We start from the raw sequence: 27,422 nt of genomic DNA, 5'->3' as shown, positions 1-27,422 counted from the left end.
GTTCTTCCTGAGGTCCTCAGTTCACAACCATCTGTAATGAGATCTGATACTATCTTCTGGCCTTCAGGCATGCATTCAGGTAAAACACTGTATATATAATATTTTTTTTTTTTTTTTTTGGTTTTTCGACACAGGGTTTCGCTGTAGTTTTAGAGCCTGTCCTGGAACTAGCTCTTGTAAACCAGGCTGGCCTCGAACTCACCATCCGCCTGCCTCTGCCTCCCGAGTGCTGAGATTAAAGGTGTGTGCCACCACTGCCCGGCTAATAAATAAATCGCTAAAAAAAAAATGTTTGGTGTAGGAAGAAAGAGATGGGTCAGAGTTGCTCTTCCTGAGTACCCAGGTTCAATTTCCAGGGCCCACATGGCAGTTCACGGCTGTCTGTAACACCAGTTCCAGGTTTACCAACACCCTCACACAGACACACATGCAAAGAAAATATTAATTTACAGAAAAAGTAAGTAAATATTAAAAAAAAACACACTTGATGGTCTTGCAGAAAGCAGCTAGAAAGGTCACATGAACAGTAAGATACGTGAAAGAACTGAGGTACCTTGAATAAGACCAATAACAAGTATCAAATCAGCCAGCAGTTTCTACAGGCCCAAGAATAAACCCAGTTGACATGACATGAATAAAAGTTTGGCGTACTTTATCAAGGAACAGTAAATAACTAAGAAAAAGGCAAGAATAATACAACCAAATCACAAGCCAAAGAAAGCACAAGAGTGGAATTAGGAATTGTTATGTATGGATACTAAAATGTGTTTGATTACATTAACTTATAAGGTACAAATAATTCTGGCCTAGATGAACTATACTGCAATTTTCTGTATAAAGAGGTTTTCTGGCCGGGCGGTGGTAGCGCACGCCTTTAATCCCAGCACTCGGGAGGCAGAGGCAGGCGGATCTCTGTGAGTTCGAGACCAGCCTGGTCTACAAGAGCTAGTTCCAGGACAGGCTCCAAATCCACAGAGAAACCCTGTCTCGAAAAACCACAAAAAAAAGAAAAAGAAAAAAGAGGTTTTCTGTGTGGCTTTGGGGGGGGGGGGGGGCAGGGACATGTTAAGTCATTTCTATATTAATTTACTATATTCTTTTTTTAAAGACTATTTGTTTATTATATTTAGTTTCCTGCCTGCATGTATGTCTGCAGGTCAGAAGAGGACACTAGATCTCATTACAGATGGTGTGAGCCATCATGTGGTTGCTGGGAATTAAACTCAGGACCTTTAGTAGAACAGTCAGTGCTCTTAACCTCTGAGCCATCTCTCCAGCCCCTAATTTACTATATTCTTCCAATATATGTTGTAGAATATAATTATAAGGTGTGTTACTTTTGTTTATGCTGTGGAACATTTATTTTAATGATGCAAACATGTACTGCATTATTGTATGTTAACTGAGTGATGTGTTACTTTGCCTGTTTAAAGCACCTCATTTTTCTAATACAGAGCTGAACAGTCAATAGCAAAGCAGAAGAAAGGTTAGGTGGGGCTGAAATTTTTATTTGAAAATCAAAATCTATTTCACACCCATTTAACAAAATAATTTTCAACTATCCAACCATTCTTTTTATTTGTGTATGCACCGGAAAAAAAATCTAGGATACTACTAGTAATGACGACTATTTTGGATTAGTGGAAGATAAGTAGAAACACTTTTTAAATGTTCTACCCTATTTAATTTTCTATAATCACTCATGGCTTCAAGAACAGGCTAGAGAAGTATAGTGCAAGCCTATAATCTTAACTTAGTCAAAAGGATTAGAAGTTCAAGATCATCCTCGACTGCACAGGCAGTTTGAGGTAAGCTTGAACTATATATGAGAGCCTGTCTTAAACCCCCAAAATGCATTATACACAAATAACCATTTATTCACCAAATTCATGTCTTTTTCTTGCACCACTGAAATTGTCCAGCTTCACCAAGTGTGGTGGCGCACACCTTTAATCTCAGCACTTAGGAGACAGCAGAGGCAGGCGGATCTCTGTGAGTTCAAAGACAGTTTGGTCTAAAACTAGGTTTGGTCAGTGTTTATCACAACAACAGAAAGCAAACTAGGACATCCATTAGAATTGTCCTGAAAAAAAAAGGAGGAGGAGGGAAGGAAGAGAAGAGGCAGACTGATTGCTCTGAAGAAAATAATCACAAAGTGCCATTTTGGATAGCCAATAGTTACACAGGCCTTTAATCCCAGCACTTGGGAGGCAGAGGCAGGGGGATCTCTGTAAATTCCTGGCCAGCCTGGTCTGCAAAGTGAATTCCAATACAGGCAGGGCTACATAAATAACCCGTCTTGAAAAATCAACAAGTCTCATTTAATGTTTGGCTGTAAATACAATGTAAACAGTGTATAAAGACACTCATAATTTTCTCATTATAATGTATGGAAAATACTCTACCTAAATATCTTATTTCTGAATAACCAGTTATTAAATAAACTCAGTTCCTGGTTTCCTATTCAGATGTGGCCATTTCACTCGGTTTACTATTTTCAAGTAAAACAACCATTTTTTTAGACTAACTTTTCAAGGTTGCCTCAAAAGTCAGAATAGTATAAAGGAGGAAAGAGCATCTATGCTTTTGTGTGTTATGTGTGTACATCATGTATGTATGCACATACGCGCGGGCGCACACACACACACACACACACACACACAGAGCTGTCTTAAGCCCAGGGTCTTCTCCTTTACTGTGACAGATAGTAGGAATATATTTCATCTGATCCTCTGCACTGTATCATGAGAACTGGGCTTAAAGAATGATACAGAAAATACTAATACTCTCGCTACTGTTTTGCTATAATAAAAATAATCAGCTCTGAGTCAGAGATTTCCTGTACCCTAGACTTCTGGATAAGTTTGGTGATAAAAGTGTAATATTAACACTAGAGCTGCTGTCCTGATTAGTTTTTTTTTTTTTCTCAACTTATACAAGCTATAGTTACCCAAGAAGAAACTCGATTAAGAAAACTCCTCTATCCATATTGGCCTTTGTGCAAGTCTGTGGGGGTATTTCCCGATTAGTGATTGATGTGGACGTGCCTAGCCCATTTTGGGTTAGTGATACCAACCCTGGGCAGGTGGTCCTGAGGGTATAAAAAGAAAGTTAACTTGAGCAAGCCAGGGGGAAATCAATCCAGCAAGCAGTGTTTCTCCAAGGCTTCTGCTTCAATTTCTGCCTCCTTCCCTGGCTTCTCTTAGTGACCTGAAAGTTGTAAAATGAAATAAACTTTCATCTCCAAGTTGCTTTTAGTCATAGAGTTTTGTCACTGAAATAGAAACCCTCACTAAGACAGTCTCATAGGCTAATATGTGATTTTAAAGAAAATCTATGGAGTAGCAAACATAAATGAAAAACTGTATGCCCATAAAGCAATCAATGACTTCTATAACAAACAAATGGAACTGAAAAAAAGGATCACAGGCTGAGTACCAGGAAGGACATTTAAAGAGCTGTCTAGGTGGAACTCTTGTTGTCAGCCCTCTCTGGAGAGAAGGGAGGGAGAGAGGGAAGACTTCCTCAACAACTTGGCATTCAGCTTTCATTCACCGACTAGAAGTAACAGTTATGAAACCTCGGCTGCTTTAAAAAGAAAACTGAGGAGGTACTAATCATCCAAGCATTGCAGAAAATAGTTGTGACCAAAGGAAAGTAACTCCCTTCCTGTGACCAGAACCTTGATCCTTGTGGGATCAAAGAAGAATTTGTGAGAACGGAGTAGGTGGAAAAGAAAGGAAAAAACAAAACAAAAAACAAAACAAACAAACAAAAAAAACCTATGTGAAGGCCCATGTATATCAATCAAATTACCATCTTCTAGAGGTCATAAATTTCTTGTAAAAAGAGAATAACACTAACATCAGAAACAATAAAGGTCATGTTGAGTGGACCAGGTCAGTTTGCTGAGAATCAAACAATGAGGTCAATTTTTGAGAGATCCCTTCACATGTGCTATTCAAAGTATGCAATGTATGTTTTACCTACAAGGTCCACTATAACAGCTCCATCCACTGAGATTCCCAACTGCACCTGAAAATGCACTGAAACTGCTGATGGCTGTAAACTTCTTAGATTGTTAAATAAAAGTAATAATAAAATAAGTTAATCTAATTTTTAAAAGGAAAGAAAAAACTGGGGGCTGTAGCTGTAGCAAAATGGTAGAGCACTTACTCAGTGCGCATGAAGCCCTAGTGATGGGGGGGGGGGGGGGGGGAATGAGGTTTCCATGTCTCTAAAAGAAACTGACAGCAACATGTTCACACCTATTCAAAAATAGAGAGGCTGTTTATTGCTAGGGGTCAGAGAAGAAATGAAAAGGAATAGAAGAGAGGAAGCAGGAGAAACATGATCAGAAGAGGTGGCTATATATAGCCTGCAACATAAAAAAAATTTATTATATGGTTCTTTACTAAAAGAAAAGTTTACCAAGACTTGGATAATTGTATAACTTTACACAAAAGCGGCAAAGGGTATTCTTTCCTACTGAAATGTAACAGTCTTTAACCAAACTTTTACCTATAAAAACTCACAGTCCTCATTTTGCCTTTGGGCTCTAAGTTTCCATGACTTTAGCAAATAGATCCTCTGCCCAGGTGTCCAACAGAGGTTTTAAACATTTTGCCTCCCTGCATGGCTGTGGACTCCTTTCTTTGAAAGGACCCAGAAGCTGCTAACTTCTTTCTGAAACTGTCATGGAGATCATAAAGACCTTATGACTCTAGCCCAAGATACCTAACATTAAGTCAGTTAAGTAAAGGGGAGGAAAGGCAAAACTGGGTTAAATGTTGAACGAGAGTTCAAGTCAAAGAGCAAAATTAAGACTGAAGACAATTATCATTTGACAAAAAAATAAATGAAACAAACATTTATATTGTATGTGTGTTTGTGTGTTAATTTTTTTAAAGACCATAACCTGTTTGAAGATAATATATTCCAAAAAATTGTCTTCTTTTATGTTTACTATCTCCGTTATTTCTCCTAAGCAAGGCCTCACCACTCAAGTTATCTGGTATTATTCTAACTTCTTCTCTACTGAAATAATTTCCTATCTTTTATGAATTAAAGAAAGTAATTATTTCATTATAAGAAAGAGCCTAACTATCCTGAACTCCAAATGCCTTCCAAATGTTTACCATCTCACTATCCAATGTTACTGAAATCAGACTCATCAGCTCTTTAAATAAAATGCATACTCAAGTCCACATAGTTGCAGTTAGTGTTTCTGATAGCCCTATTTATATTTATACTATCACTTTTCTAATAATATCCAGAACCATCCATGACCTAGCATGCACCTTTTCCATTGCTCTGCAACTCCAAAAATATCTCATTCTATAAGTATCTCATTTTCCAGACCTTTCAATTCATATCAAATAAGCTCACTATAAACTCCATTACTTCTCTGGGAGCCGGAGTAATGGCTTAGCAGTTAAAAATCACTTGTTGCTCTTGTGGAGGGCTCAGGTTCTGTTTCTAGCACACACATAGTAGCTCACAACCGTTTGTCACTCCAGCTCCAGGGGATCTGACACTGTCTTCTGGCCTCTACAAACAGTGCATTAAAGTAGTATACATACATACATGTAAGCTAGAACCCTCACACATTAAAAAAAAAAAATTGTTACTACTCTAACTCACACTGGCATACTTAAGAAGCATAATACAGTGGTTAAGAGAAGATTAAAGAGACAAACTAGATTCAAATTCAACTCTATCTTACTATTTGTAAATGTAATTCAACTCTATTTTCTGCCAAGTCTAAATTATCTCAAGGATTCTATGAGTAAACATATAAAGAATACAACACTAGTTATAGAAGATCCAATGCTTTCTTCTGGTCTTCATGAGCACAGAGCGTGCACATACACATACATAAAAATATTTATACAAAGTAAAAATACATATTTTTAAAATGTTAATAGTTGAGCTCAATCTCAGTGTCCATTTGATTCCCATATTTGAGAGTAAAGCATTTGGTTCTCTGCTTAATGGAAAAGGCACAACTAAAACAGATTGATCTGTTTCTGTTATTGCCTACTTTAAATGGAAAAAAAAAAAATCTCTTGCTTTACCAGATTATAATCCCAGGTTTCAGAAGGCTCAAACTTGATTATGAGTCTAACACCCTTTAGCTACACAGTAAATTCAAGGACATTCTAAACTATAGAATAAGGATTTGTCTCCTCTCTCTCTCTCTCTCTCTCTCTCTCTCTCTCTCTCTCTCTCTCTGTGTGTGTGTGTGNGAGAGAGAGAGAGAGAGAGAGAGAGAGAGAGACCAATAGTTTCAAACCCATTTAAAGTAGTAAGAAAGAAAACAAAACAAAACACAAAAAAAGACCATTAGCAGCAATCTCTATAAACACCGCAAAAAGTAACTAGATAGCAAAATCAAAAATCACAGAGCACAACAAACTCAACCGTTCAAGTATTACAATGAACGTCTAAATATAATCATATAAGGTGAAAAGAACTACTAGATATACAGTAAGTATGAGGGGAAAGGAAGCAATCAGAAATTCCTCCAGGGTCCACACCTATCAGAAAGCACTGAGAGCAGCCAATATGAAACCCAGCTCTGCCTCTGCGAACATGCTAACAAGGTACCCACTGTAGTATTGTGGATGCTAGGAGAGAACATAATGCTCCCAAACTGACAAGAAGAGTTTATTACTCACTACACCAGAAATAGACTACACTGTGCTGATTGATGGTCCAACCAAGCCCCAACGATGACAAGGTATCATGAAGAGGTCCATATTATATTTGTCATCACAAAGTGGAATGAAGAACCTTGTAAGGAGTCCAACTTTGTGTAGTATGTATGCCTGTCAATTACTACAAAAGGTGGTATTATCTTTTTATTTTCCATAGCTATATGCAAATCTGCCCTTTGCTCGAAATAACTGAGCTTCCATTTTCAAAAACTGCTATATAAATAACCTGGATAAGATCATCAGGAAGAAAGGAAGTCAGAGTCCCTCATGAGTCTAAGATGTTTGTAAAAATTAGATAGCCCATGGAGAATCACATTCCAACACCCTAGAGATACTGCCACTATCCAAAATGAACCAAGGAAATACTAAATGACAATACTCTATTTTAATGGAGGGGGTTCCCAGACAAAAATCTCTCTACATATCACTGACTGTCCTGGAACTCAGTATGTAGACCAGGTGGGCCTACCTCTGCTAGAAGTTAAAGCATGTGCCACCAACTATAACTTATACTCTATAACCTCTTATTATGCTCACTGTTGGAGTTCATGAAATCTTCTTGGCCCTTAGGCGCCAGTATTTTTTTCTAAACCTGTTTTCCCCTTCCCTACTTTCTCTACACTTCAACTCTCTAATAATAAACACTCTTCCTTATAGCCACTCTACATAGCATTATCTTCAATAAAGTAATTTACTTTCATGTTTCTTTACTTCTTTCTGAACCAAATTAGAGCAAAATAGTATGTTCTTTATACATACACTTTTTTTTCATATCTAAGTTCTTAAAATAAGATTCTTTTTCAAGGTGGGTTTTACTGTGTAATAGTGGCTATCCTGGAACTCTTGCTCTGTAGACCTAAATCAAGCTGGCCTCAAACATGGAGATCTGCCTCAAGATTTAATTTTAATCCTTAAAAAAAAGTTTTTAGGTTTACTTATTGTTATTCTTTTACATATGTTGATGTTTTTGCCTGTATATGTGTCTGTGTACCACATGAATGCTTCCCATGGAAGCCAGAAGAGGGGGCAGATTCCCTAAAACTGGAATATAGTGCTGGGAGTTGAACTTTGGTCCTCTAGAATAGCCTGTATTCCTAACTGTTGAGCTACTTCTCCAGGTCCATATATAAGACTCTTAAAAGAATTCAGTACTCTCACTATACCCTGGTCTTCAGGCTAAAACCTTCATTGAGTTTTTGCTCCAACCACTACCTTAAAAATCCCCCAAGAGCTGCTTTAGCACTAAATCCAAAGGACATTTATTTCTCCTTGCATTGCTTAATCCACTCCACTCTAGTTACTTCTGTAGATTCCTCCCTTCTTCATTATTGAAGGAAAAGAAGACTGAACAGTAGAATGCCAAGAAATAGATACGGAAAGAAAAGCATTACAAAAATACCTTTGTCATCATAATTTCAAAAGCAGAAATTTGAGAGATGATCATATTGCAGTCACAGTCAGAAGGAAAGAACAATAAGCGCACCCATGAAAAAGGCACTTCTCCACTCTAACTCAAGCTGGACCCAATGTCCATAGAACTATATGTATCCAGCAATGGGTAGTTCTTAGTACTCAATTACTGCAATCAAGACAATTCCCTCCACAAAAACATTCATAAAACAATCCTTCATTGAGACTCCCTTCTCAGGTGATTCTAGGTTGTGCTAAGCTGACTACTAAAATTAACCATCATCCTCCAAAGACCTAGGTAATGTCTCCCATTCATTGACCAACACTGATCTATGGAGTCAACAGATATATACTGCAAAAATGGAGAGAGCCAGCCAGTGGTGGTACATGCCTTTAATCCCAGTACTGCAGAGGCTGAGGCAGGTAGATCTCTATGAGTTCAACGCTAGCCTGGAGGGCTGGAGAGATGGTTCAGGAGTTAAGAGCACTGGCTACTCTTCCAGTGGTCCTTAGTTCAATTCTCAGCAACGACATGGTGGTTCACAACCATCTATAATGGGACCTGATGCCCTCTTCTGGCATAAAGTCATACATTCAGATAAGATAGAGTAGTCATACACAAAATAAATGAATCTTTAAAAAAAAAAATTACGAAAAAAATCCAGGCCAGCCTGGTCTACATAGTGAATTCCAGGACAGCCAGAGCTGTTACACAGAGAAATCCTGTCACAGGCCTCCCCCAAAGGAGTATGTTAATATTCCATTAATACAGTCTGAACAAAAAAAAACAAATAACATAGTGTTTTGCCACAACCACTCCAGAAAAAAGTAGTAGTGTTGAGACAGATTGCTTTTCTCTCTTCTATCATTCATACTGGAAAGACTAGTTGTCACTGTCACTATACTTAGGTAGCCCTAAGATACCATGATCCATTTTGCAAAAATTTCAACTAATACCAGTGTGAAACCACATAAGTAAGGCATTTTGGAAAATGTTCTCCCACCTTCACTCAATCCTTCAAAAGAGTTGTCAGCCTACTCCCTGATTTCTTCCGCACTCCTCCAAACCCCATTTTAAATAAATAATTTTAAACAATTTATGTATTTATTTGATGTGTGTTGGTGTTTTACCTGCATGTATGTCTGTGTGAGGGTGTCAGGTCCCCTGAAACTGGAGTTACAGACAGTTCTGAACGCCCCTGGAGGTGCTGGGAATTGAATCCAGGTCCTCTGGAAGAACAGGCAGTGCTTCCAATGGCTGAGCCATCTCTCCAGCCCCCACCACCACCATATTTTAAGCCATCTTTAAAAAAACTGAATAAGAGACCCTGAGCTAAAACTAGCTGCTAAACTCCAATTATTGACCAATATATAGGTAGAAGACCATAAATTTTTATTATAGTTTTAAGCCAATAAATTTTAATGTCATGCTATAAAGAATAATACAGACTTACAGATAAGAGGATCCAGCCTATAGACATTCTTAATATATTATATATAATATGTATAAGTTAATATATACACTCATATATAAGTATGTATGTGTGTATACATGCATAATATTATACTGCATTCTGGTAATTTAAGAGAATCCTGACTAATATAAAAGGACTAGGAATATAACTGATAAAGTATCTACCTCTCACCAACGGTATATGCCAAAAAGAATACACTGTTAAGACTTAAGAAATGGGCTTCTTTCTCCCTCCCTCTCTCCCCCTCCCTTTCTTTCCATAACCCACTGAATAAACTCTATACTCACCGGGGGAGGGGGGGGGGACTGTTCAGAAATAGAGCCACAGAAAATCTAAAGCAGTAGGCGATTTTTCATGAGTGTCAAGGTCACAGAAGGATTGGGGGGGGGGGGTAATTCAAATACTCCAAACACTGACTAGATCTGAGAACGCATTATATATCCATCATGAACATGGGTTAGATCCAGGACCAAGACTTAATTTTTTTTTTTAAGTTTCCCCTATTGCTATGAAAGACATTAGTATTTTAACATTATGCTGGGTTTAGTGGTGCATGTGTCTAAACCCAGAACTTGGGGGATAGAGACAGAAGCTGAGAATTCCAGGCCAGACAGGGTTACACAGTAAGGGTCTGTCTTTAAAAAAAAAAAAAAAAAAAAAATTAAGGACAGCAAGCTGGTACAATCAAGTCTAAATACTGCAGTTTACCACCCAGACCTACATGGTAGTAAGAGAGAAGCAACATGCTGGGCAATGGTGGTGCAAACCTTTAATCCCAGCACTTGGAAGGCAAATCTCTAAGTTCGAAGCCAGCCTGGTCCATAGAAGGAGTTCCAGGACAGCAAGGACTACAGAGAGAAACCCTATCTTGAATACCAAAAAAGGAGAGAGAAAAGCAGCTCCAACAAGCTGCCCTCTGACCTCCAGAGAGTATGTATGGCATGTGCTCCCTCCAACACCCACCTCTGAAAAAACCTAATGTTTAAATTTTCAGAGTATTTCTGACAAATTAGAATCTTTAACAATAGTTATTTTGATAATAGTACTGAATTTATATTTAAAATGTCCTTTTATTGCAACTACATACAAAAGTACTACGGTGTAATTAATAGTTCACAAAAAAGTTTACATAGAATTTTAGACTACATGAACCAGAAGTGGACAAGAACCTTGTATCCCCAAGCACTCTCATTGATGAAGCAGGTGGATCTCCTCAAGTTTGAGGACAGTTTATCTCAAATGAAAGAGAGAGAAAAGCACACAGTCTGAGAAGGAAGAGACAGCAAAGAGCAGAAGTTAAAACAGCCACTAGACCTGATGGTACAAATCTATAATTAAGTGAAACATTCAAAATGAGGCAGGAGAATCTCAAGTTTGAGATAAGCCTGGGCTACATGGCAAGACCAACAGCACAAATGCACCAGCTATTTCATAAAACAGACCTCACATAGAAATAGTAACTTCAATATCTCATTCGTCAATGACATCATAGATCAAAAGGACCTCATAAATATCAACATTCTAACCAAACACTGCAAAGTATACATTCTACATAGCAGCCCATGGAATTTTTCTTTAAGATATCATAATAGGACATAAAGTGACAATAAATATAGGAATCTGAATCACTTCTTATAGTCTATTTCAATCAAGTGGGGCAAAATTAGAAATAAACAGCAAGAGAAACCACAAAAAAAAAAAAAAAAAAAACCCGCACAAACTCTTGGTGCAGAAATGACATACTACTGAATTGATCCTTAAGGAAATCAATAAGAAAAAAATTTTTTTAAAAAAACTTTAAGTAAATTAAAATTAAAACACTGCTTATCAAAGTCTACCAGATACAATGAAAGCAGTCCTAAGAGGGAAGTTACAGTCCTAGTATTTATATTAAACAACAATATCTCAAATAAGAAGCATCAGGTGTACCTTAGGACTTTAGAGAAACAAGAAAATCCCAAGCCATAATCAAAACAAAGAGAATTAACAAGAATCAAGGGCTGACTCCATTCCCTTAAAGAATGAGGCCCCGACTTAATCCCCAGCACCCATCTAAAAGCGCCTGAAATCCCAGCACTGGGAGAGACAGGAAGGAAGATCCCTGGGATTTACCAGCCAGTCAGTCTGGCCAAACCTGTGAGCTCAAAGCTTACTATGAGACCCTCGTCTCAAAAAATAAAAGTGGAAAGAAACTGATGAAAATACTTGACATCAACTTAAGATCTCTATTAGGCACAAATACACATGCATAGAAAACTTATTCAGGAAAAAAATTAATAAAAATTAAAAACGCAATACAAAAACTCCATGACAAAATTGATCTTTGAAAAGAGGATGGACAAACCCTTAGTCAAACTATCCAAAGACAAAATCACAAGACGCAAAATTTACAAAAGACAAAATGTAACACATTACAACATATATCAACGAAATTCATAAAATCATTACTATATACCTTAAAAACTTATATTCTAGGGTTGGGGAGATGAATTAGTCTTAAGCAAGAGGCCCTGAGTTTGGATCTCCAGCACCCACGTACTAGTCAGGCATAAAGGTGTATGTCTGTAAAACAGCACTGGTGAGTGGAGACAGGCAGCTCCCTGGAGCTTATCGGCCAGCCAGGCTAGCCGAATCCAAGAGCTCCAGGTTCAGTGAGAGATCCTGTCTCAAAAAATTAGGTGGATAGTGATCAAGGAAGGCGCTTCTGCACACATATGCATACATATATAGATATGATGTATGTATATACGTACGTACCTATGTACGTATACCCTCTGTGTATATGATATAGCTAGTTATTATTAGCTTAGTCGTTTTATGAGACTCCTAACTGTGAGAAAGAGTGGGTCTCTGACTCTTGTGCTTGCTGTTGGGATTCTTCCTCCTGTTGGGTTGTCATGTTCATTGACTACTTGTGCTCCATTTTATTATGTTGTATGTTGTCATGTTTGGTGGTATCTCTTAGAAGCCTGTTGTTTTCTAATGAGAGACAGAGGGGAGGGAAGATGGGGAAAAACTGGGAGGTGTGAAGGGAGGTGCAACTATAATCAGGATACATTATATGTGAAAATAATCTATTTTTAATAAAAGGAATAAATGAAAAAGAAAAAGAGCCCTAAGTTAAAAAGAAGTAAGGATCTGTGCCTCATGCCTATAATAATGACTGTAGCTTTTAGGAGACTGAAGTAAGAGGACAGCCATGAGTTGTCCTAGTCAGCTTGGCTTATAGAGTGTAACCCTGTAACAAAAAGTATTTTTTTTTTTTTTTTTTTTTTTGGAGCTAGGTGGTGGTGGTGCACACTTTTGATCTCAGCACACAGGAAGATCTGAGTTCCGGGACAGCTGTTGAGATATCTGATTACACGGTGTAAAGGAAGATATGTCACTCTGATTAGTTTAATAAACAGCTAAAGGCTGATAGGCAGAATTTCCAGGCACAGAGGATAGGTTAATTTAAGTTATAAAAACTAGTTAGACCAGGCAGTGGTGGTGTATGCCTTATATCCCAGCACTCGGGAGAAAGAGACAGGCAGTGAGTCTCTTTCTTGTGAGTCTCGAGGCCAATCTGGAGTTCCATGACAGGCTCCAAAGCTACAGAAACCCTGTCTCAAAAAAACAAAAATGAAACCAACCAACAAACAAAAATCCCACCCCACTCCCCACCAAGAGAACTAATTAGAAACAAGCTTAAACTACCGGCCAAGTTTTCATAATTAATAAGACTCCCTGTCATGATTTGGGAGCTGGTTGGCAGGATAAATGCATGGGACAGTCAGGGCTCCACAGAGAAACCCTATCTCAGAAGGGAAAAAAAATTAAAAAGCAGGCTTAAGAACACAACTCAATGTACAGTCCACAGCTACCTAGCAATCATGAGGACCTAGTTTCAGTTCTCAGCACTATGAATAACAGAAAAGAGTTAAATATATAATCCTTGGGCTGGTGCTCACTGCCCAAGGATGAAGTCTGAAACTAGAATCAGTGTGTCTCCTCTTTTCTCACACTTCAGTTTCATCAAGCATACTACAGCTATTCCAGCTCTTGACTATACTTCTCTCTTAGCTCTCAATAAGAAAAAGCTTCAGCTTCTATATGAGATTCCAAAAAGAAAACAAGTTTTTTTAAAAAATGAAGTGGAGGGCTGGAGAGATGGCTCAGCAGTTAAGAGTACTGTCTACTCCTCCAGAAGAGTTCAATTTCCAGCACCCACATGGTAGCTCACAGTCATCTATAAAGGGATCTGATACCCTCTTCTATCTGATGACCTCTGTCATGCTGGCATACATGCAAATAGAGCACTGATATACATAAGTTTTTTTTTTTTTTAAAGAAAAAAGTGGCTACCTGGTAACTCCCCCATGCTGAAAGCTCTGCTTGAGACACAGAAAAGAAACAGCAATACAAGGATTTGATTTTATTCATCTGAGCCACAGAAGAAAGCACTCTAGTTCTCTTATGAGATGAGTAACCCTATACAACAAGTAAATCTAGTCAATTCTAAGCCTGCCACCTAGAAACTTCCACCTACTCTAAGTGTTTTACACTGGCAAAAGCTCCTCCTTCTCTTGCCAACTACTAATAGCAGACTGCAAGCAAGGGCAGGAGATAATCCCTTCTCACTGTAATAAGAGACATATGGATTCTGGCAAGCCTACTTGAAACTGAGTACATTTCAAGAAAGATAATTTTTTTACTGAATAGGATTAAATCTAAGATTTTCAAAATGGGGGACTGGAAAGATGGCTCAGAGGTTAAGAGCATTCACTGGCTATTCTTCCAGAGGTCCTGAGTTCAATCCCAGCAACCACATGGTGACTCACAATTATCTATAATGAGATCTGATGCCTTCTTTCTGGCATACAGGCAGAACATTGTATATATAATAAATAAATATTTTTTAAAAAGGTTTTCAAGGGGGCTGGAAAGATGGCTCAGCGGTTAAGAGCATTGCCTGCTCCTCCAAAGGACCCGAGTTCGATTCCCAGCAACCATATGGTGGCTCACAACCATCTGTAATGAGGTCTGGTGCCCTCTTCTGGCATGCAGACATACACACAGACAAAATATTGTATATGTAACAAATAAATAAATATTTTAAAAAATTTAAAAAAATAAAAAAAAGAACAATTGGACATAAAAACCAAAAAAATTCCATTTTCCTCTATTACAAAAATATATTGACTGTAGACATGCCATTTAGCCTCTATAGGAAAAGATGGTTTCACCAGTCTTAAATGGTTACATAAACCTTCAAACTGACCAAAGCTGGTGGTACATAATTGACATTCTAGTTCTCAAAAGGCTGGGGCAGGATGGCAAGTTCTGGACCAATCTAGTCTACATAATTAGTTCAAGACCAGCCTCAGCTACACGATGAGAGCCAGTCTATAAATACATAAATAAATGTCTACAAATTGGATTAGGGCAGAAGAAACGTTGGATGCAAAAATAACTAAATACAACTTTAAAAATAAACCTTATTTCATGTGTATACATGCCTTACCTACATGCATACCAGGAGTGTGCCTAGTACCCACAGAAGCAGAAAGTTGCATTGGATCCACTGAAACTGGAATTACAATTATGAACCATGCATGGGGTGGGTGTTGAGAACCAAACTCAGGTCCTCTATGAGAGTACTCTTAACTGCTAAGCCACATCCCTGGCCTTAAAGTCGGTTCTATTAAACCTTTCTAAGACCAGAGACTCTTTTTAAATGGAGGGTTTATTAAATACATAGATGATTCCAAAGACCAATAATACTTCCATTCGTATTGATTTTGACTATAGTCAAGTCTACTGTTCATTTTAAATAGCACTTGATTACTTTAGAAAGCAAAATTTAATTTTATAACTATTTAATGGCTGTGATTAATTCACAATCCAAATTATTAGCAGCTAAATTAAAACCTCACATGCACTGTAATTAATTTAGCATGTCCTTTGGTTCCTCTAAAAATATGTGTCAGAGGGCTGGAGAGATGGCTCAGCGGTTAAGAGCACTGGCTGCTCTTCCAGAGGTCCTGAGTTCAATTCCCAGCAACCACATGGTGGCTCACAACCATCTGTAATGAGATCTGGTGCCCTCTTCTGACGTGCAGGCATGCATGGAAGGAATGCTGTATACATAATAAATAAATCTTTAAAAAAATAAAAAAGAAAAAAAGAAGAAAAAAATAAAAAAATGTGTCAGATTATAATAATTTATAAAAATTGTCTTTTATCCAAAGTTTTATCTCATAATGAGCTTTTTTTCTACCTTGCACGGTTATTACTTACCTGGAGCTCAATTATTTCAACTACACTAGCTGGCCATTGAGTCCCAAGGATCCACTGATCTGTTTCTTCCTCCTCCACCATGCACTGAGGTTACAGGTAAACATCACTACACCTGGTTTGCACATAGGTGCTTAGGTCCTTATGCTTGTATAGCACTTTACCCACTGAGCATCTCTAATCAGTCTGTATCTCTGGCTGGCCTGAAATTCACTATGCAGACCAGGCGGGTCTGTATGCCTCTGTCTCCCTATGATTAAAGGCATGTGCCACAACACCTGGGTCTCTTAACCCATTGTAATGAAGCTTTGGTCTCAGAGAAGTTCCCTGAAAAGAAAAATATTTTCTTTTAAATTTTCCTTTTAAAATTTTTATAATATTTACTTATTTCTATATTTTTTGCCTGCATGTATGTTTGTGCACCACATGTGTGCTTGGTGTCCTCCAAGGCCAGAGGGCATCAGATGCCCTGGAATTAGAATTACAGACAGCTGTGAACCAACATTTAAGAACAGAAAATCAAACCCGGATCCTCTGGAAGAGCAACCAGTGTTCTTAAACCATCTCTCCAATCACTTAAATGTTCCTCCAGATGCTTTTAAAATGCCCAACCCCTCCCTGAGGATCTCTAGGCAGTTAATGGTTGCTGGAGGGGAGATAAATTTTCTTCAGTTGTGCATATTCATGAGTAGCTTATGACCCTATAGCTAACCCCCCCATCTATACTCCTATAATCAATCTTAAACTCATTGGGTCATCCTCCCCATCATGCAAAACAAACAAAAAAAACCCAAAAGTGGAAGAGAGACTAATTGGTAAAAGGAAGAGGATCAAAGGGAGAGGGACAAGAAAGGATACTGAAGAGTAAATATGATCAAAATGCATTATATAAACGTATAAAAAAAGCATAATGTAACCCATCTGTAAAAGTAATATACGTTAACCAAAATATAGCCAGGCATGGTAAAGCAAGTCTACAGTCCAGTCTGTGGAAGGTTAGAGCAGGAGAACTGTAACTTTGAAGCCAGTTGAACTACAGTGAGATACCACCTATAAAAATAAATGAATGAATAAATTCATTTTTAAAAGTTATAAACTTTTGACGGGCATGGTGGTGCATGCCTTTAATTCCAGCACTTGGGAGCGGAGGCAGGCAGTTCTCTGAACTGAAGGTATAGAAAGAGGGTTCCAGAACAGCCAGGATTACACAGAGAGAAACTCTGTCTTTGAAAACAAATTTTGATATTAGGGATCAAATATACACCTAGCACTGACTTATACTGCTACTTTCAAATTTAAATAATGTAGATAACAAAATATCTAGCATTAAATGCAAAGTATGAGCAACATACTTTTAATTTAATAAGAAAACATTCTGCAATATACAAAGAAGGTACGTCCCATAACAGAGATAAAGGTGGTCATTTAACATTTAAGAACAGCATTAGGTCAGCAGAAAGCTGATCACTGAGTTCAAGGCCAGCCTGGTCTACAGCTGAGTTCCAAGATAACCAGGTCACCACAGAAAAATCCCGTCTTGAAAAACAACAGTACCGGAAGCTGTCACTGTCTGCTTCGTGTAAGTGTCACACACCTACATTTCCAGAATTTGGGAATAGAGGCAAGATCAGAAATTCGAGGCTAGTATTGTCTCAATAGCCAGAACAATAAATAAAATACCCAAGTATAAACTGATCGTGAATGATACATTTCAATGAAATGAGTCATCTGATTAACATTCCTGGGGAGGTAGGCATGGGGTGTTTCCAGGACACATTCCTGTGTCTGACACATACATTCATGGATACCCATGAATCAATCAATCTCTCACGCTCTCTCTGGCTTTTCAAGACAGGGTTTCTCTATGAAACAGTTCTGGCTGTCCTGGAACTCACACTGTAGACCAGGCTAGCCTCAAACTCACACTGTAGACCAGGCTAGCCTCAAACTCACAAAGATCCACCTGCCTCTGCCTCCTGAGTGCTGGGATTACAGGTGTGTGCCACCACCTCCCAGCAATACTCAAGTTTCTTACATATATACAATGTTGTATTGTTTACATATAATCTACAGATATCCTTCTACATTCTTATTTCAAGATTATCTGTAATGGCTAATACAATAACGTCTGTAAATGTCTAATGCAGGCACCATTTTTTTTCTAATATATTTGTCTGTGGTTACTGTCAGCAGCCCAATCTGGCCTGGAATTACTAAACTTCCTAATTCACTCTCTGCATACTGGAATCACAGGTGTGTATCACCATGCCAAGCCTAGATATAAACATTTAAAAGAAAATAGCCAGGTACAATGTGATGCAGGTCTGTAATTCTAACTACTAAGGAGAATGAGACAAGATAACAACTTGAACACAAGGGTTTAGATGTTTTGCATGAGCCCCTTCCTCTAATGAATGACAGACAGGGTGACAGCAAACTATTAAATAGGTGTAAAGAAGGAGGAAAAGATCTGTCTATAATACTCCCATCAATTCATCTATGTTATTACTCAATACCACACCATATTTAAAAGTCCTACTTACTAAGGTAAGCTAATAGCTTACAATAGACTTAACTATGTGTAATACATTAATAATAAACCTGAACTAATAAAAAACACAGAAATATAGCCTGGGGATATAGCTCAGTATCAAAAATGATTGTTTTATATGGCAGAGGCCTTGGGTTCAACTGCCAGCACCAGAGAGAGAAAAATAAACAGATCATAGGCTTGATGACAAAAAATTTCAGTTATACCTTTAATATATGCTGAAAGTAAAATCCAAACATTGTTTACAACTCTAAAACCTGAAGTTAACAAATTTAATTAAATACATTTTTGAATCTAGAATTCCACAACAGTTCATAAAGATTTAGTAAAATACAAAAAAAAATCACATTCATTTGGGGGAGATAAATGACAAGCACAATCACAGAACTGTACTTATTCAACAATGTACTGCATTAGTCCTTCAATAATGAGAGTGTATATTCAAATCAGAATGATCATGTAATGGTCATTTCTAAAACAGTACTCATAAAATACCACAACTAAAGATCACTAACGGTGACACTTCCCTTTTCACACTCTACTAAATTCTACCTACAGAAACTTCAGTTTGTGGTTTCAAAAGTCTATATACAATCATGGTATCGCTTATTAAAACCAACCTGTCATTTTTTAAATCAACAATCCAAGAAATAAACATAATCCTTACTGTCACTTTATCACAAAACAACCTCATAACATAAACATTCCGTTACTGGCTACCAGAGACCTCCAATATTTATATATAAAACCCTAACTATGCTAAACAAATTGCACTTACTATTCTGCTCACACTAGAAGAGCAATCTCAAAACCAAGTATTTGAAATTTTAATATTTATCTTGAAAAAGGTACAAACAGAAACTGAAAGTCAACACGTGCTTAAAAAAAAAAAAAAAAAAACTATACATTACCATTTCCCAAATCCTAAGTACTTACAGACATAAAGTGTTATATGGCTTATTTTCAAACACTAAATAAAACCTGCTGATATACTTTCAAAACTAATTCGTATCAACTCTGCAAGAACATTCTTTCTCCATTTAGATACCCTCTTTTATCTCATTTCCATTAAGATAACTAAGAGGGATTATCCCTTTATAATACTGCCCATATATTCTTAAAAGAATCACAAATCAAGTATGAATATTTCTATAATACTTTCTTTTAATTAATCAAAAATTAATTAGCCTTTAAAGAAAAGCAGGTAAAAATCTAAGCAGAAAACAGGTAAATCAGAATAAAGATTAGTATTTAAGAAAGATTTAGTATTTTGATTAAAAAGGCAAAATATTCACAAACAAATGATATAACATTTGGCCACTAGGAAAAATAAAACATTAGCATCACAGAAAAATATAAAACAGCCAAGAATATTTAGAATTCAAAGTTGTTCTATTGTAAAAGCAAAAAGCTGATGGGAAAATTACTTACATGTGACATAATCAGTTAGTGATACATAGCAACAAACTATCATTGCCCAAGTCACCTCAGATTTTGTAAGATGACCTGTTAACACATGCAAAAAAATCACTCTCATGCTGTCAAACAAGTTCTATTTAAACTTTTGGTTACAATAGTCAAAATCATATTTACAAATATGGCATTATTTTAAACCTAGTCTTTGATTTAGTATTAGGTCAAAATTTTTCTGAATTTCAATATTTCCATTTAGCTGTAAAAAAACAGTTTTACCTAAAAAGATTCTTTTAATTTTATTAAGTGATGTGCTACATAATTAGCAACAACAAATCCACTTACTTTTTTCTCTTTCTCATGATGTTTATCCTGAGAGTGAGAGGAAGAATCACTTAAACTTTGGTCATATGACCTATTAGATCCCCGTTTGCTCTTTTTCTAAAAAAGAAAATATATACATATATGTATATGTATATAAAAAAATCCACTTTTTATTAGGCTTAAACTATTTTCAATGTGAAATGTTTAAATGTCAAAAGAATTTTTTAAAAAATCAGTATTTCAATTTATAATAGTTTAAACACAATCCACTTGCATTACAAAGAAAAATCTAATAAACCTAATTTTAACATCAATGCCATATTTTTGTATATTTGTTAATATGTGTGAAAACAAGCCAGGCATAGGGGCACACATCTTTAATCCCAGCATTCGGGAAGCAGAAGCGGACAGCTCTGTGAGTTCAAGGTTAGCACGGCCTACATACAGAGTAGCCATCCAAGGCTACATAGAGAGATCCTGCTCCATCCCCCACAAAAATAAATTTGAAAACATATCTATTTCAAATAAGCTACTATATTTTCAGAGAGAGAGAAAGAGGGGGGAATAGAAAGGGGAGGGGAAGAGCAAAGCTCTAACCAAAAGCTATTTACAAAAGAATACCATAGCTGAAATCCCAGCACTTGGGACACAGGGGAAAAATAAATGGCAAGACTGGAAGAACAGAAAAAGTAAACATGTAAACGAGATACTTTATTGCCAGTAGTAAAGTAAGAAGCATTTACTTTCAATAAATACTGAGAAAAACAGTTTTCTAAAGCCTTGTCTCTGCAGGTCATTTAGAACAAATTAAGACAAATGTCAATATTAGACCTATGTAATACTAAAAACATTACATATTTCTATTTAAAATACAGCACTGCATAATAGAGTACAAAGGTAAGAATCGTTTGGGTGCTTGCAAGTTGCTCACACTGTAACTGACTAGTTTTAAACTGATTTTTTAAAGTGACTACAAAATAACTTCAAGTTCTATGAAAGTTTTATTTTAACCAGATGGATTTTCACAACTAGCAAATAATATCACACCAATAATTAGTAATGAGAAAAACTCTAATTGTATAAATGTCAAAATTATTTCAGCTATTTGAGATAAGGTCTCGTTGTAGCCAAGGATGGCGCTCAACAACAAATAGCTACAAGATGACTTTCAACTCTTTATTCTATCACCTCCCTGGTGCTAGGTGGGTGGGGTTACAAACATGCCACCACACCCATCTTCAAACTTTTCACTTTTATAATGTCTAACTAAACTTCTTATAAACAGTTCATTTTTACCAGCCCATTAAGATAAATCATCGTTAGCAATGACTAACAGACACACACTTTAGCTAATAGTCATGTATCATTTAATAAGGAACATCGTCTGTATTGGGTGATTTCATGAGTAGAGGCCCGAAGAATGGTTAATATTATTTATAAGAGGAAGGAGGGCAAGTAAGACCTATTCAGCAGGTAATGGCAATTAAAAATAAGACAAAGAGATAAAAACAAAGAAAAAATGTTAAGTTATGAATCTACATATGTAAGAATTGAAAGAGGTACTTAGGAGCACTAAAAATATTTATTTTTCAAAGGAAACTGGACATAAGTACGTAAAACCCAAAGTTTCTAACTATGGGCTACGGACATGGCTCAGCAGTTCAGAACACTCATTGCTCTTTCAGAGGGCCCAAGTTCAGTTCCCAGCACCCACATGAGGGTCCATAACCATCCATAAACTCCAATTCCAGAAGATCTGACACCCTCTTCTGACCTCTGTGAGCACCAGGCACACTTTGTGGTGCATATACACACATACAAGTAAAACACTCATACACATAAAATTTAAAAACTTTGAAAACTAAATGCTTCAAAAGATTTCTAATTCAATCATCCATGTAACTGTTTAATCACAAAGTCTGACTAAATCTTAAAACCTTTCAAGATGGGTCTAAATACATTTTATCAGAGTCTTTAGTCAAATAACAAAACAGCCTAATTTCTGTTTTATTATTTCCTAGTAAATAAAAACAAAAGTTACATATATAACAAATAAGATGGGTAACAGAGATGCAACAGGAAGATGGGACAAAATACAAAAAATTTCAAAGTGATTACAAACAGGAAATCAAAGCAACTAGAACATCAAAGAGTTCTCCAAAAGTTAATTTTTCCACTAAATGATATTTGCTGTCGGTTACTAGAATATTCAGTCACTAGAATTTTACAGTCACTAGTTCTTTCCATTCAATACAGAACATACTAAATGAATTTAATTTTTAGCAAAAGTCAAGGAAGAACTGTGACTACGCTCTTATTTTATGCCCTTTGTAAGATGGTGTTACCATCTTGTCAAAATCAACTGCTATTTAATACTAAATTTAAAACTGCTCTTACCAGCTTACTAAAATGGTATTTACAGTAGCCACAGTACTGGACGTTGTCTGCACCATTTCCTTCTTCTTCACAAAGCAGCCCAGCAAACTGAGCACTGCAAACAAAAGCCACAGACATCAATGATCCTCAAGCCATGACACATGTAAGCAAAGAAAATTAACCTTTTAGCATTTATTTGTCAGACAATATAGAGGAAAAAGAGGTAATATAGGGGCCAAGGGTCTAGCTCCATTAGAAAACCACCTGCCTTTTAGTATGTGCAAGGTCCTAGCCTTGCCCAAGCCCACCTTACTTGCTCACAGAAGGGGACAGAAAAGCTCTACTGCAGTTGTAATCAAGGTCATTTCACCTCTACTTGTAATAATCATTCTTTAAGACTATGGTTATAGTTTATGATAACCTCTTCATTTTTATCATGAAGATATATGAAGGTTTTATGTCACCAAATAGTGATTAAGTTGCTTTAAAAGTTGCATTCAATGACACACCCCTGTGATTCCAAGTGCTTAGGAGGTTGATAAAGAGTTGAGTCTGGAATTTAAAACAAGCATGGATAACAATGAAAGCCCAGGAAAACACAATAACAATGTTTCATAAGATAATTATAATTTCAAAATATTAAATATTATTTAAAAAATACAAGTTATGAAAAAAGGGAAAAAGAGACAAATTCCTTTTCTCTTCATAATTAGTAATTCTTAATTTTACAATCAGTATGTTAGTACAAATAAATGTCATGCTTCTCTAGAGGTCTGAAGCAGCAATGCGGTGGGGATGGGGTGAACAGTGCCCTTTCTTTCTGTGGACTGGTCCTGAGGCCTCTCATATGCTATGCAAACACACTACTACTCAATTACATCCCTATCCATCTTTATTTGTTATTATCTTTATTCATGTATTCGGCATGTATTTTTGAGGAGGGTATACACAATGCATTTACAGAGGTCAGAGAAGAACTTGGAAGAGTTGGCTCTTTCCTTCCACCATGTGGGATCCAGAGTTCAAACTCAAGTCATCAAGGCTGGCAGCAAACATCTTTATTTGCTGAATTATCTTGTCAGGTCTTTTGTATTTTAGAAATATGGTTTCTCTCATAAAGTTTTCCAAAATGGCTTCATATTACACAGCTCATGCAGGCCTTGAATTTGTAATTTTCCTGCCTCCACCTGAGTAGCAGGTATCATATGCTTGTACCACCTGGCTGGCTCACACATCAACTTAAAAGGAAACATTCTTGCAATTCATGCATGTTTCAAAATCATAGTTCAGTAAGCAAGAAAGATATAGACTATGTTTTTGGTCAAAATAATAAACAAGGGCTGGGGATGTAGCTGGACAGCAGAGTGTTTTTATAGCAAGTACAACGTGTGTTACAGCTCTGAGAAAGAAAGACTTCCCAAGTGCAAATGTTACAGCTCTGAAGGGAAAGGTATCCTGGCAAGCAGGGAGCCAAGGAATACCACAAAATCATACCACACGAAACCTCGCATTTATTTTTATTTATTGGGAGGGGAAAACCCCAGGAGCGTGGCTGCCTCTGCTCGGCAAGAAGCAACAGGGACTGCGCTTACAGAGGGTTTCTGTGAGGACACAAACATGGTGGAGATGAGTAGGTTTTCAAGTCCTGAGCTTGGGGGCTGAGAGATGGCTCAGAGGTTAAGAGCATTGTCTGCTCTTCCAAAGGTCCTGAGTTCAATTCCCAGCAACCACATGGAGACTCACGACCATCTGTAATGGGGTCTGGTGCCCTCTTCTGGCCTGCAGGAATACACGCAGACAGAATACTGTATACTTAAGAAATAAATAAATATATTTAAAAAAAAAAAAAAAAGTCCTGAGCTTGGGCTTTTTACTCTGTAGGAACTTGGCCACCTGAGGCTGAAAGAGCTGGGATTCAGCTGGTTGGTGGAGCCTGACAGAGGAAGATTCTCAGGAATGGGGCCTAGCTACCCTTATGCCTCAGGGTCTTACACAAGTTAAAGAGTTTGATCTTCAGCACTGAACAAAAAACCTAATCCAGTAGAAAGCAATGTAATAATACATGTGTAGGCAGATATTTGATATGATGTTACATAATATAATCGCCAATGCTATTTATGTGCAATAATGGAAACATACTTACCAGGTTACATGGAAAGCCTGTCGACATCCATGTTTATTACATGTCATGCAAGCACCAGTAGCTGCTTTGCTTTCTCTTCCTTGTTCATCACATATATAGCAAGTCTTAGGATAAAGGGACAAAAACAAAAATAAACAGACAGTGCTTTATATGAATCTGTACTTTATAGCTATCTTCAGAACTAATTACATATTAACTATCTAATCTTCTTATTAAGAATGTCAAGTTCACAAAGGCACTGCTTTCATTAGCCTTTTTTCACTGTACTCCAAAAACCTGCCAGACAAAAGGCCTTTTAACTGGCACTGAGGTCAAGTCTTCCATATCTTACAAAACCAAACGTGAGCAAAGTTTAGGTTACACAACTCTCCATATTAGCAATTAAGCCCCAATAATATAACATGCTGTAGTAGGAAGGTAGCACATTACCTTGGTAAATCAGAAATTCTTTAAACCAACACCAGCAACTTTAACTGACATTTTGTTCACTTCCCATGTAAAAATAGGCTTTGAGAGCTCAAAATCATGGATGGCCATGCGACAGAAAATTACACAAATACTATTTTGTGATGAACAGTATACAGGTGAATAAAATCTCACAGCCAACTAGAAATTGGTTATAAAAAGAACAATGTCCAGCATTAGCCCATAAGGAACTTTAAGAAACAGAAGCCAGGAATGATATAATACATATCCATAATCCTAGCACTTAATAGGCTGGAGGTAAAAAGAACCACAATTTCAAAGCCAGTCTAGATTACATAGCAAGGTCCAGGCTATGAGTTTGATAAGGGGGGGGGGGGGAGTGCCAGGCAGTGGCAGCATACACCTTTAACCCCAGCATTTAGGATGCAGATAGATGAAGGTGAATCTCTGTGAGTTCAAGACCAGCCTGGTTTACAAAGAGAACTCTAAGATAGCCAGGGCTACACAGAGACCTATCTTGAAATATTTGGCGGGGAAGGGGAGGGCTAAGTTTTAACAGTTCTTCTTAAGACATTTTTATTGTAACAGGGTTTAGAGTGTATGCACAAAGTCACTGTTAAACTAACAAGGAGAATTCTACACTGTATCAAAATGTTACAATACCTCATAAAAACATGGTAATGGACATTAAAAAGAACAGGAGCAATAGCTCAACTGGAAAAGCAGTTGTTGCCACCCAAGCATGAGAACCTCAGTTTAATCCCCAAAACCCAGGCCCTCAGCCTGACTGACCTACTCAGCAAGCTCCGGGTTGGTAAAAGACCCTGTCTAAAAACAAGATGGATGGCATCATATCCGAGAAATAACACCTGAGACTGACAACTACTGGCCTCCATAGACACGGACATACTTTGCTTTTGTTTGTTTTCTGAGACACAGTTTCTCCATATAGCTCTGGCTATACTGGAACTCACTCTATAGATCACACTGGCCTCAAACTCAGAGATTCACTGGATTAAAGGCATGTGCCACCATACCAGGCTTCACACATCTTTTTTTAAAAGGTGTAACCACAGCTGCATAACAGAACAGGCATTTCAAAACTGTAGCAGCGAGAGGATGGAGTGATAACTCAGCAGGTAAGAGACTGGCTGCTCTGCCAGCAGACCCGGATCAGTTCCCACAACATATGTCAGGTAGGCACTAGGCACACATGTGATGCTCAGACATACATGTATCCAAAATATCCTTACACATAAAATAATAAACTTTTTTAAAAAAATTAACAGTAGCAATCCAATTGTAGTTCAAGATCATTCTGAATTACCCTGAGACCTTATCTTCCCAAGCAGTAGTGACGCCCATCTTTAATCCCAGCACTCAGGAGGCAGAGACAGGTGGATCTCTGTGAGTTCAAGGCCAGCCTGGTCTACAGAGTGAGTTCCAGTACAGTGCCTAAAGCTACAGAGAAACCCTGTCTCAGGAGGGTGGGAAAAACTGAACTTGGGTTAAAAAAAAAAAAAGTCATGAGGTTGAGAAGGAGACAAAAGAGGGTCGGGAGAAGTTGGAGAAGGAAATGTGGGGGAAATACATAAACTCAAACCACTGACTATGTGAAATTCTCATACATTGACTATATGTAAAACTATCCAATTATATGTGTGTGTGTGCGCGCGCACACGCGTGCATGCCTGCATGAATAAAAACTGGGTGTGGTGGCACACACCTTTAATCCCAGCACTCAAGAGGCAGAGGCAGGAGGATAACTGTGACTACCCAGGTCAGAGAGAAAGGACACATATTTTTCAGGTTGTGAAACTAATTTAGATGGATTGAAGATTGAAATCTAAGTGATTTGCTCTTCCTTTCACCCCTCTCCCTTTCTCTTCAAATACTTTATCCTTAAAACCATGAGGTAGGGACTGAAATCTCAAGGTCCAAATCAGGAGCAGAAGGAGAGCGAACATGAGCAAGGAACTCAGGACCGCGAGGGGTGCACCCACACACTGAGACAATGGAGATACTCTATCGGGAACTCACCAAGGCCAGCTGGTCTGGGTCTGAAAAAGCCTGGGTTAAAACCGGTCTCACTGAACATAGCGGACAATGAGGACTACTGAGACATCAAGAACAATGGCAATGGGTTTTTGATCCTACTGCATGTAGTGGCTTTGTGGGAGCCTAGGATGTTTGGATGCTCACCTTACGAGACCTGGACGGAGGAGGGTTTTCCTTGGACTTCCCACGGGACGGAGAGCCCTGATTGCTCTTTGGGCTGACGAGGGAGGGGGAATGGATTGGGGGAGGGG

General features: G+C 37.6%; 1 protein-coding gene and 1 pseudogene across 15 annotated transcripts in view; one reads left to right on the top strand and one right to left on the bottom strand.

Moving 5' to 3' along the window:
• Positions 1-27,422, bottom strand: part of Mllt10 (MLLT10 histone lysine methyltransferase DOT1L cofactor) — a 151,724-nt gene that overhangs the window by 77,769 nt on the left and 46,533 nt on the right. For 13 of the 15 annotated variants that reach the window (XM_050152650.1, XM_050152648.1, XM_050152651.1 and 10 more), the window contains 3 exons: positions 24,688-24,791; positions 22,566-22,659; positions 20,190-20,285 (listed from right to left, as the gene is read on the bottom strand). In XM_050152650.1, coding sequence (XP_050008607.1) covers positions 20,190-20,285; positions 22,566-22,659; positions 24,688-24,791 — 294 coding nt within the window. Of the gene's footprint in view, positions 1-19,862; positions 19,911-20,189; positions 20,286-22,565; positions 22,660-24,687; positions 24,792-27,422 lie in introns of those variants that run through there. The other 2 variants (XM_050152655.1, XM_050152664.1) reach the window with 2 other exon arrangements.
• On the top strand, positions 70-4,298 carry LOC126507856 (elongin-C-like; annotated as a pseudogene).

Source organism: Alexandromys fortis, unplaced genomic scaffold (assembly GCF_014885135.2).
Source record: "Alexandromys fortis isolate MF-2015 unplaced genomic scaffold, M_Fortis_MF-2015_v1.1 scaffold_54, whole genome shotgun sequence".
NCBI lineage: Eukaryota > Metazoa > Chordata > Mammalia > Rodentia > Cricetidae > Alexandromys > Alexandromys fortis.
Note: the sequence above shows the minus strand (reverse complement) of the source record. Positions and strands in the feature narration are given on the sequence as shown.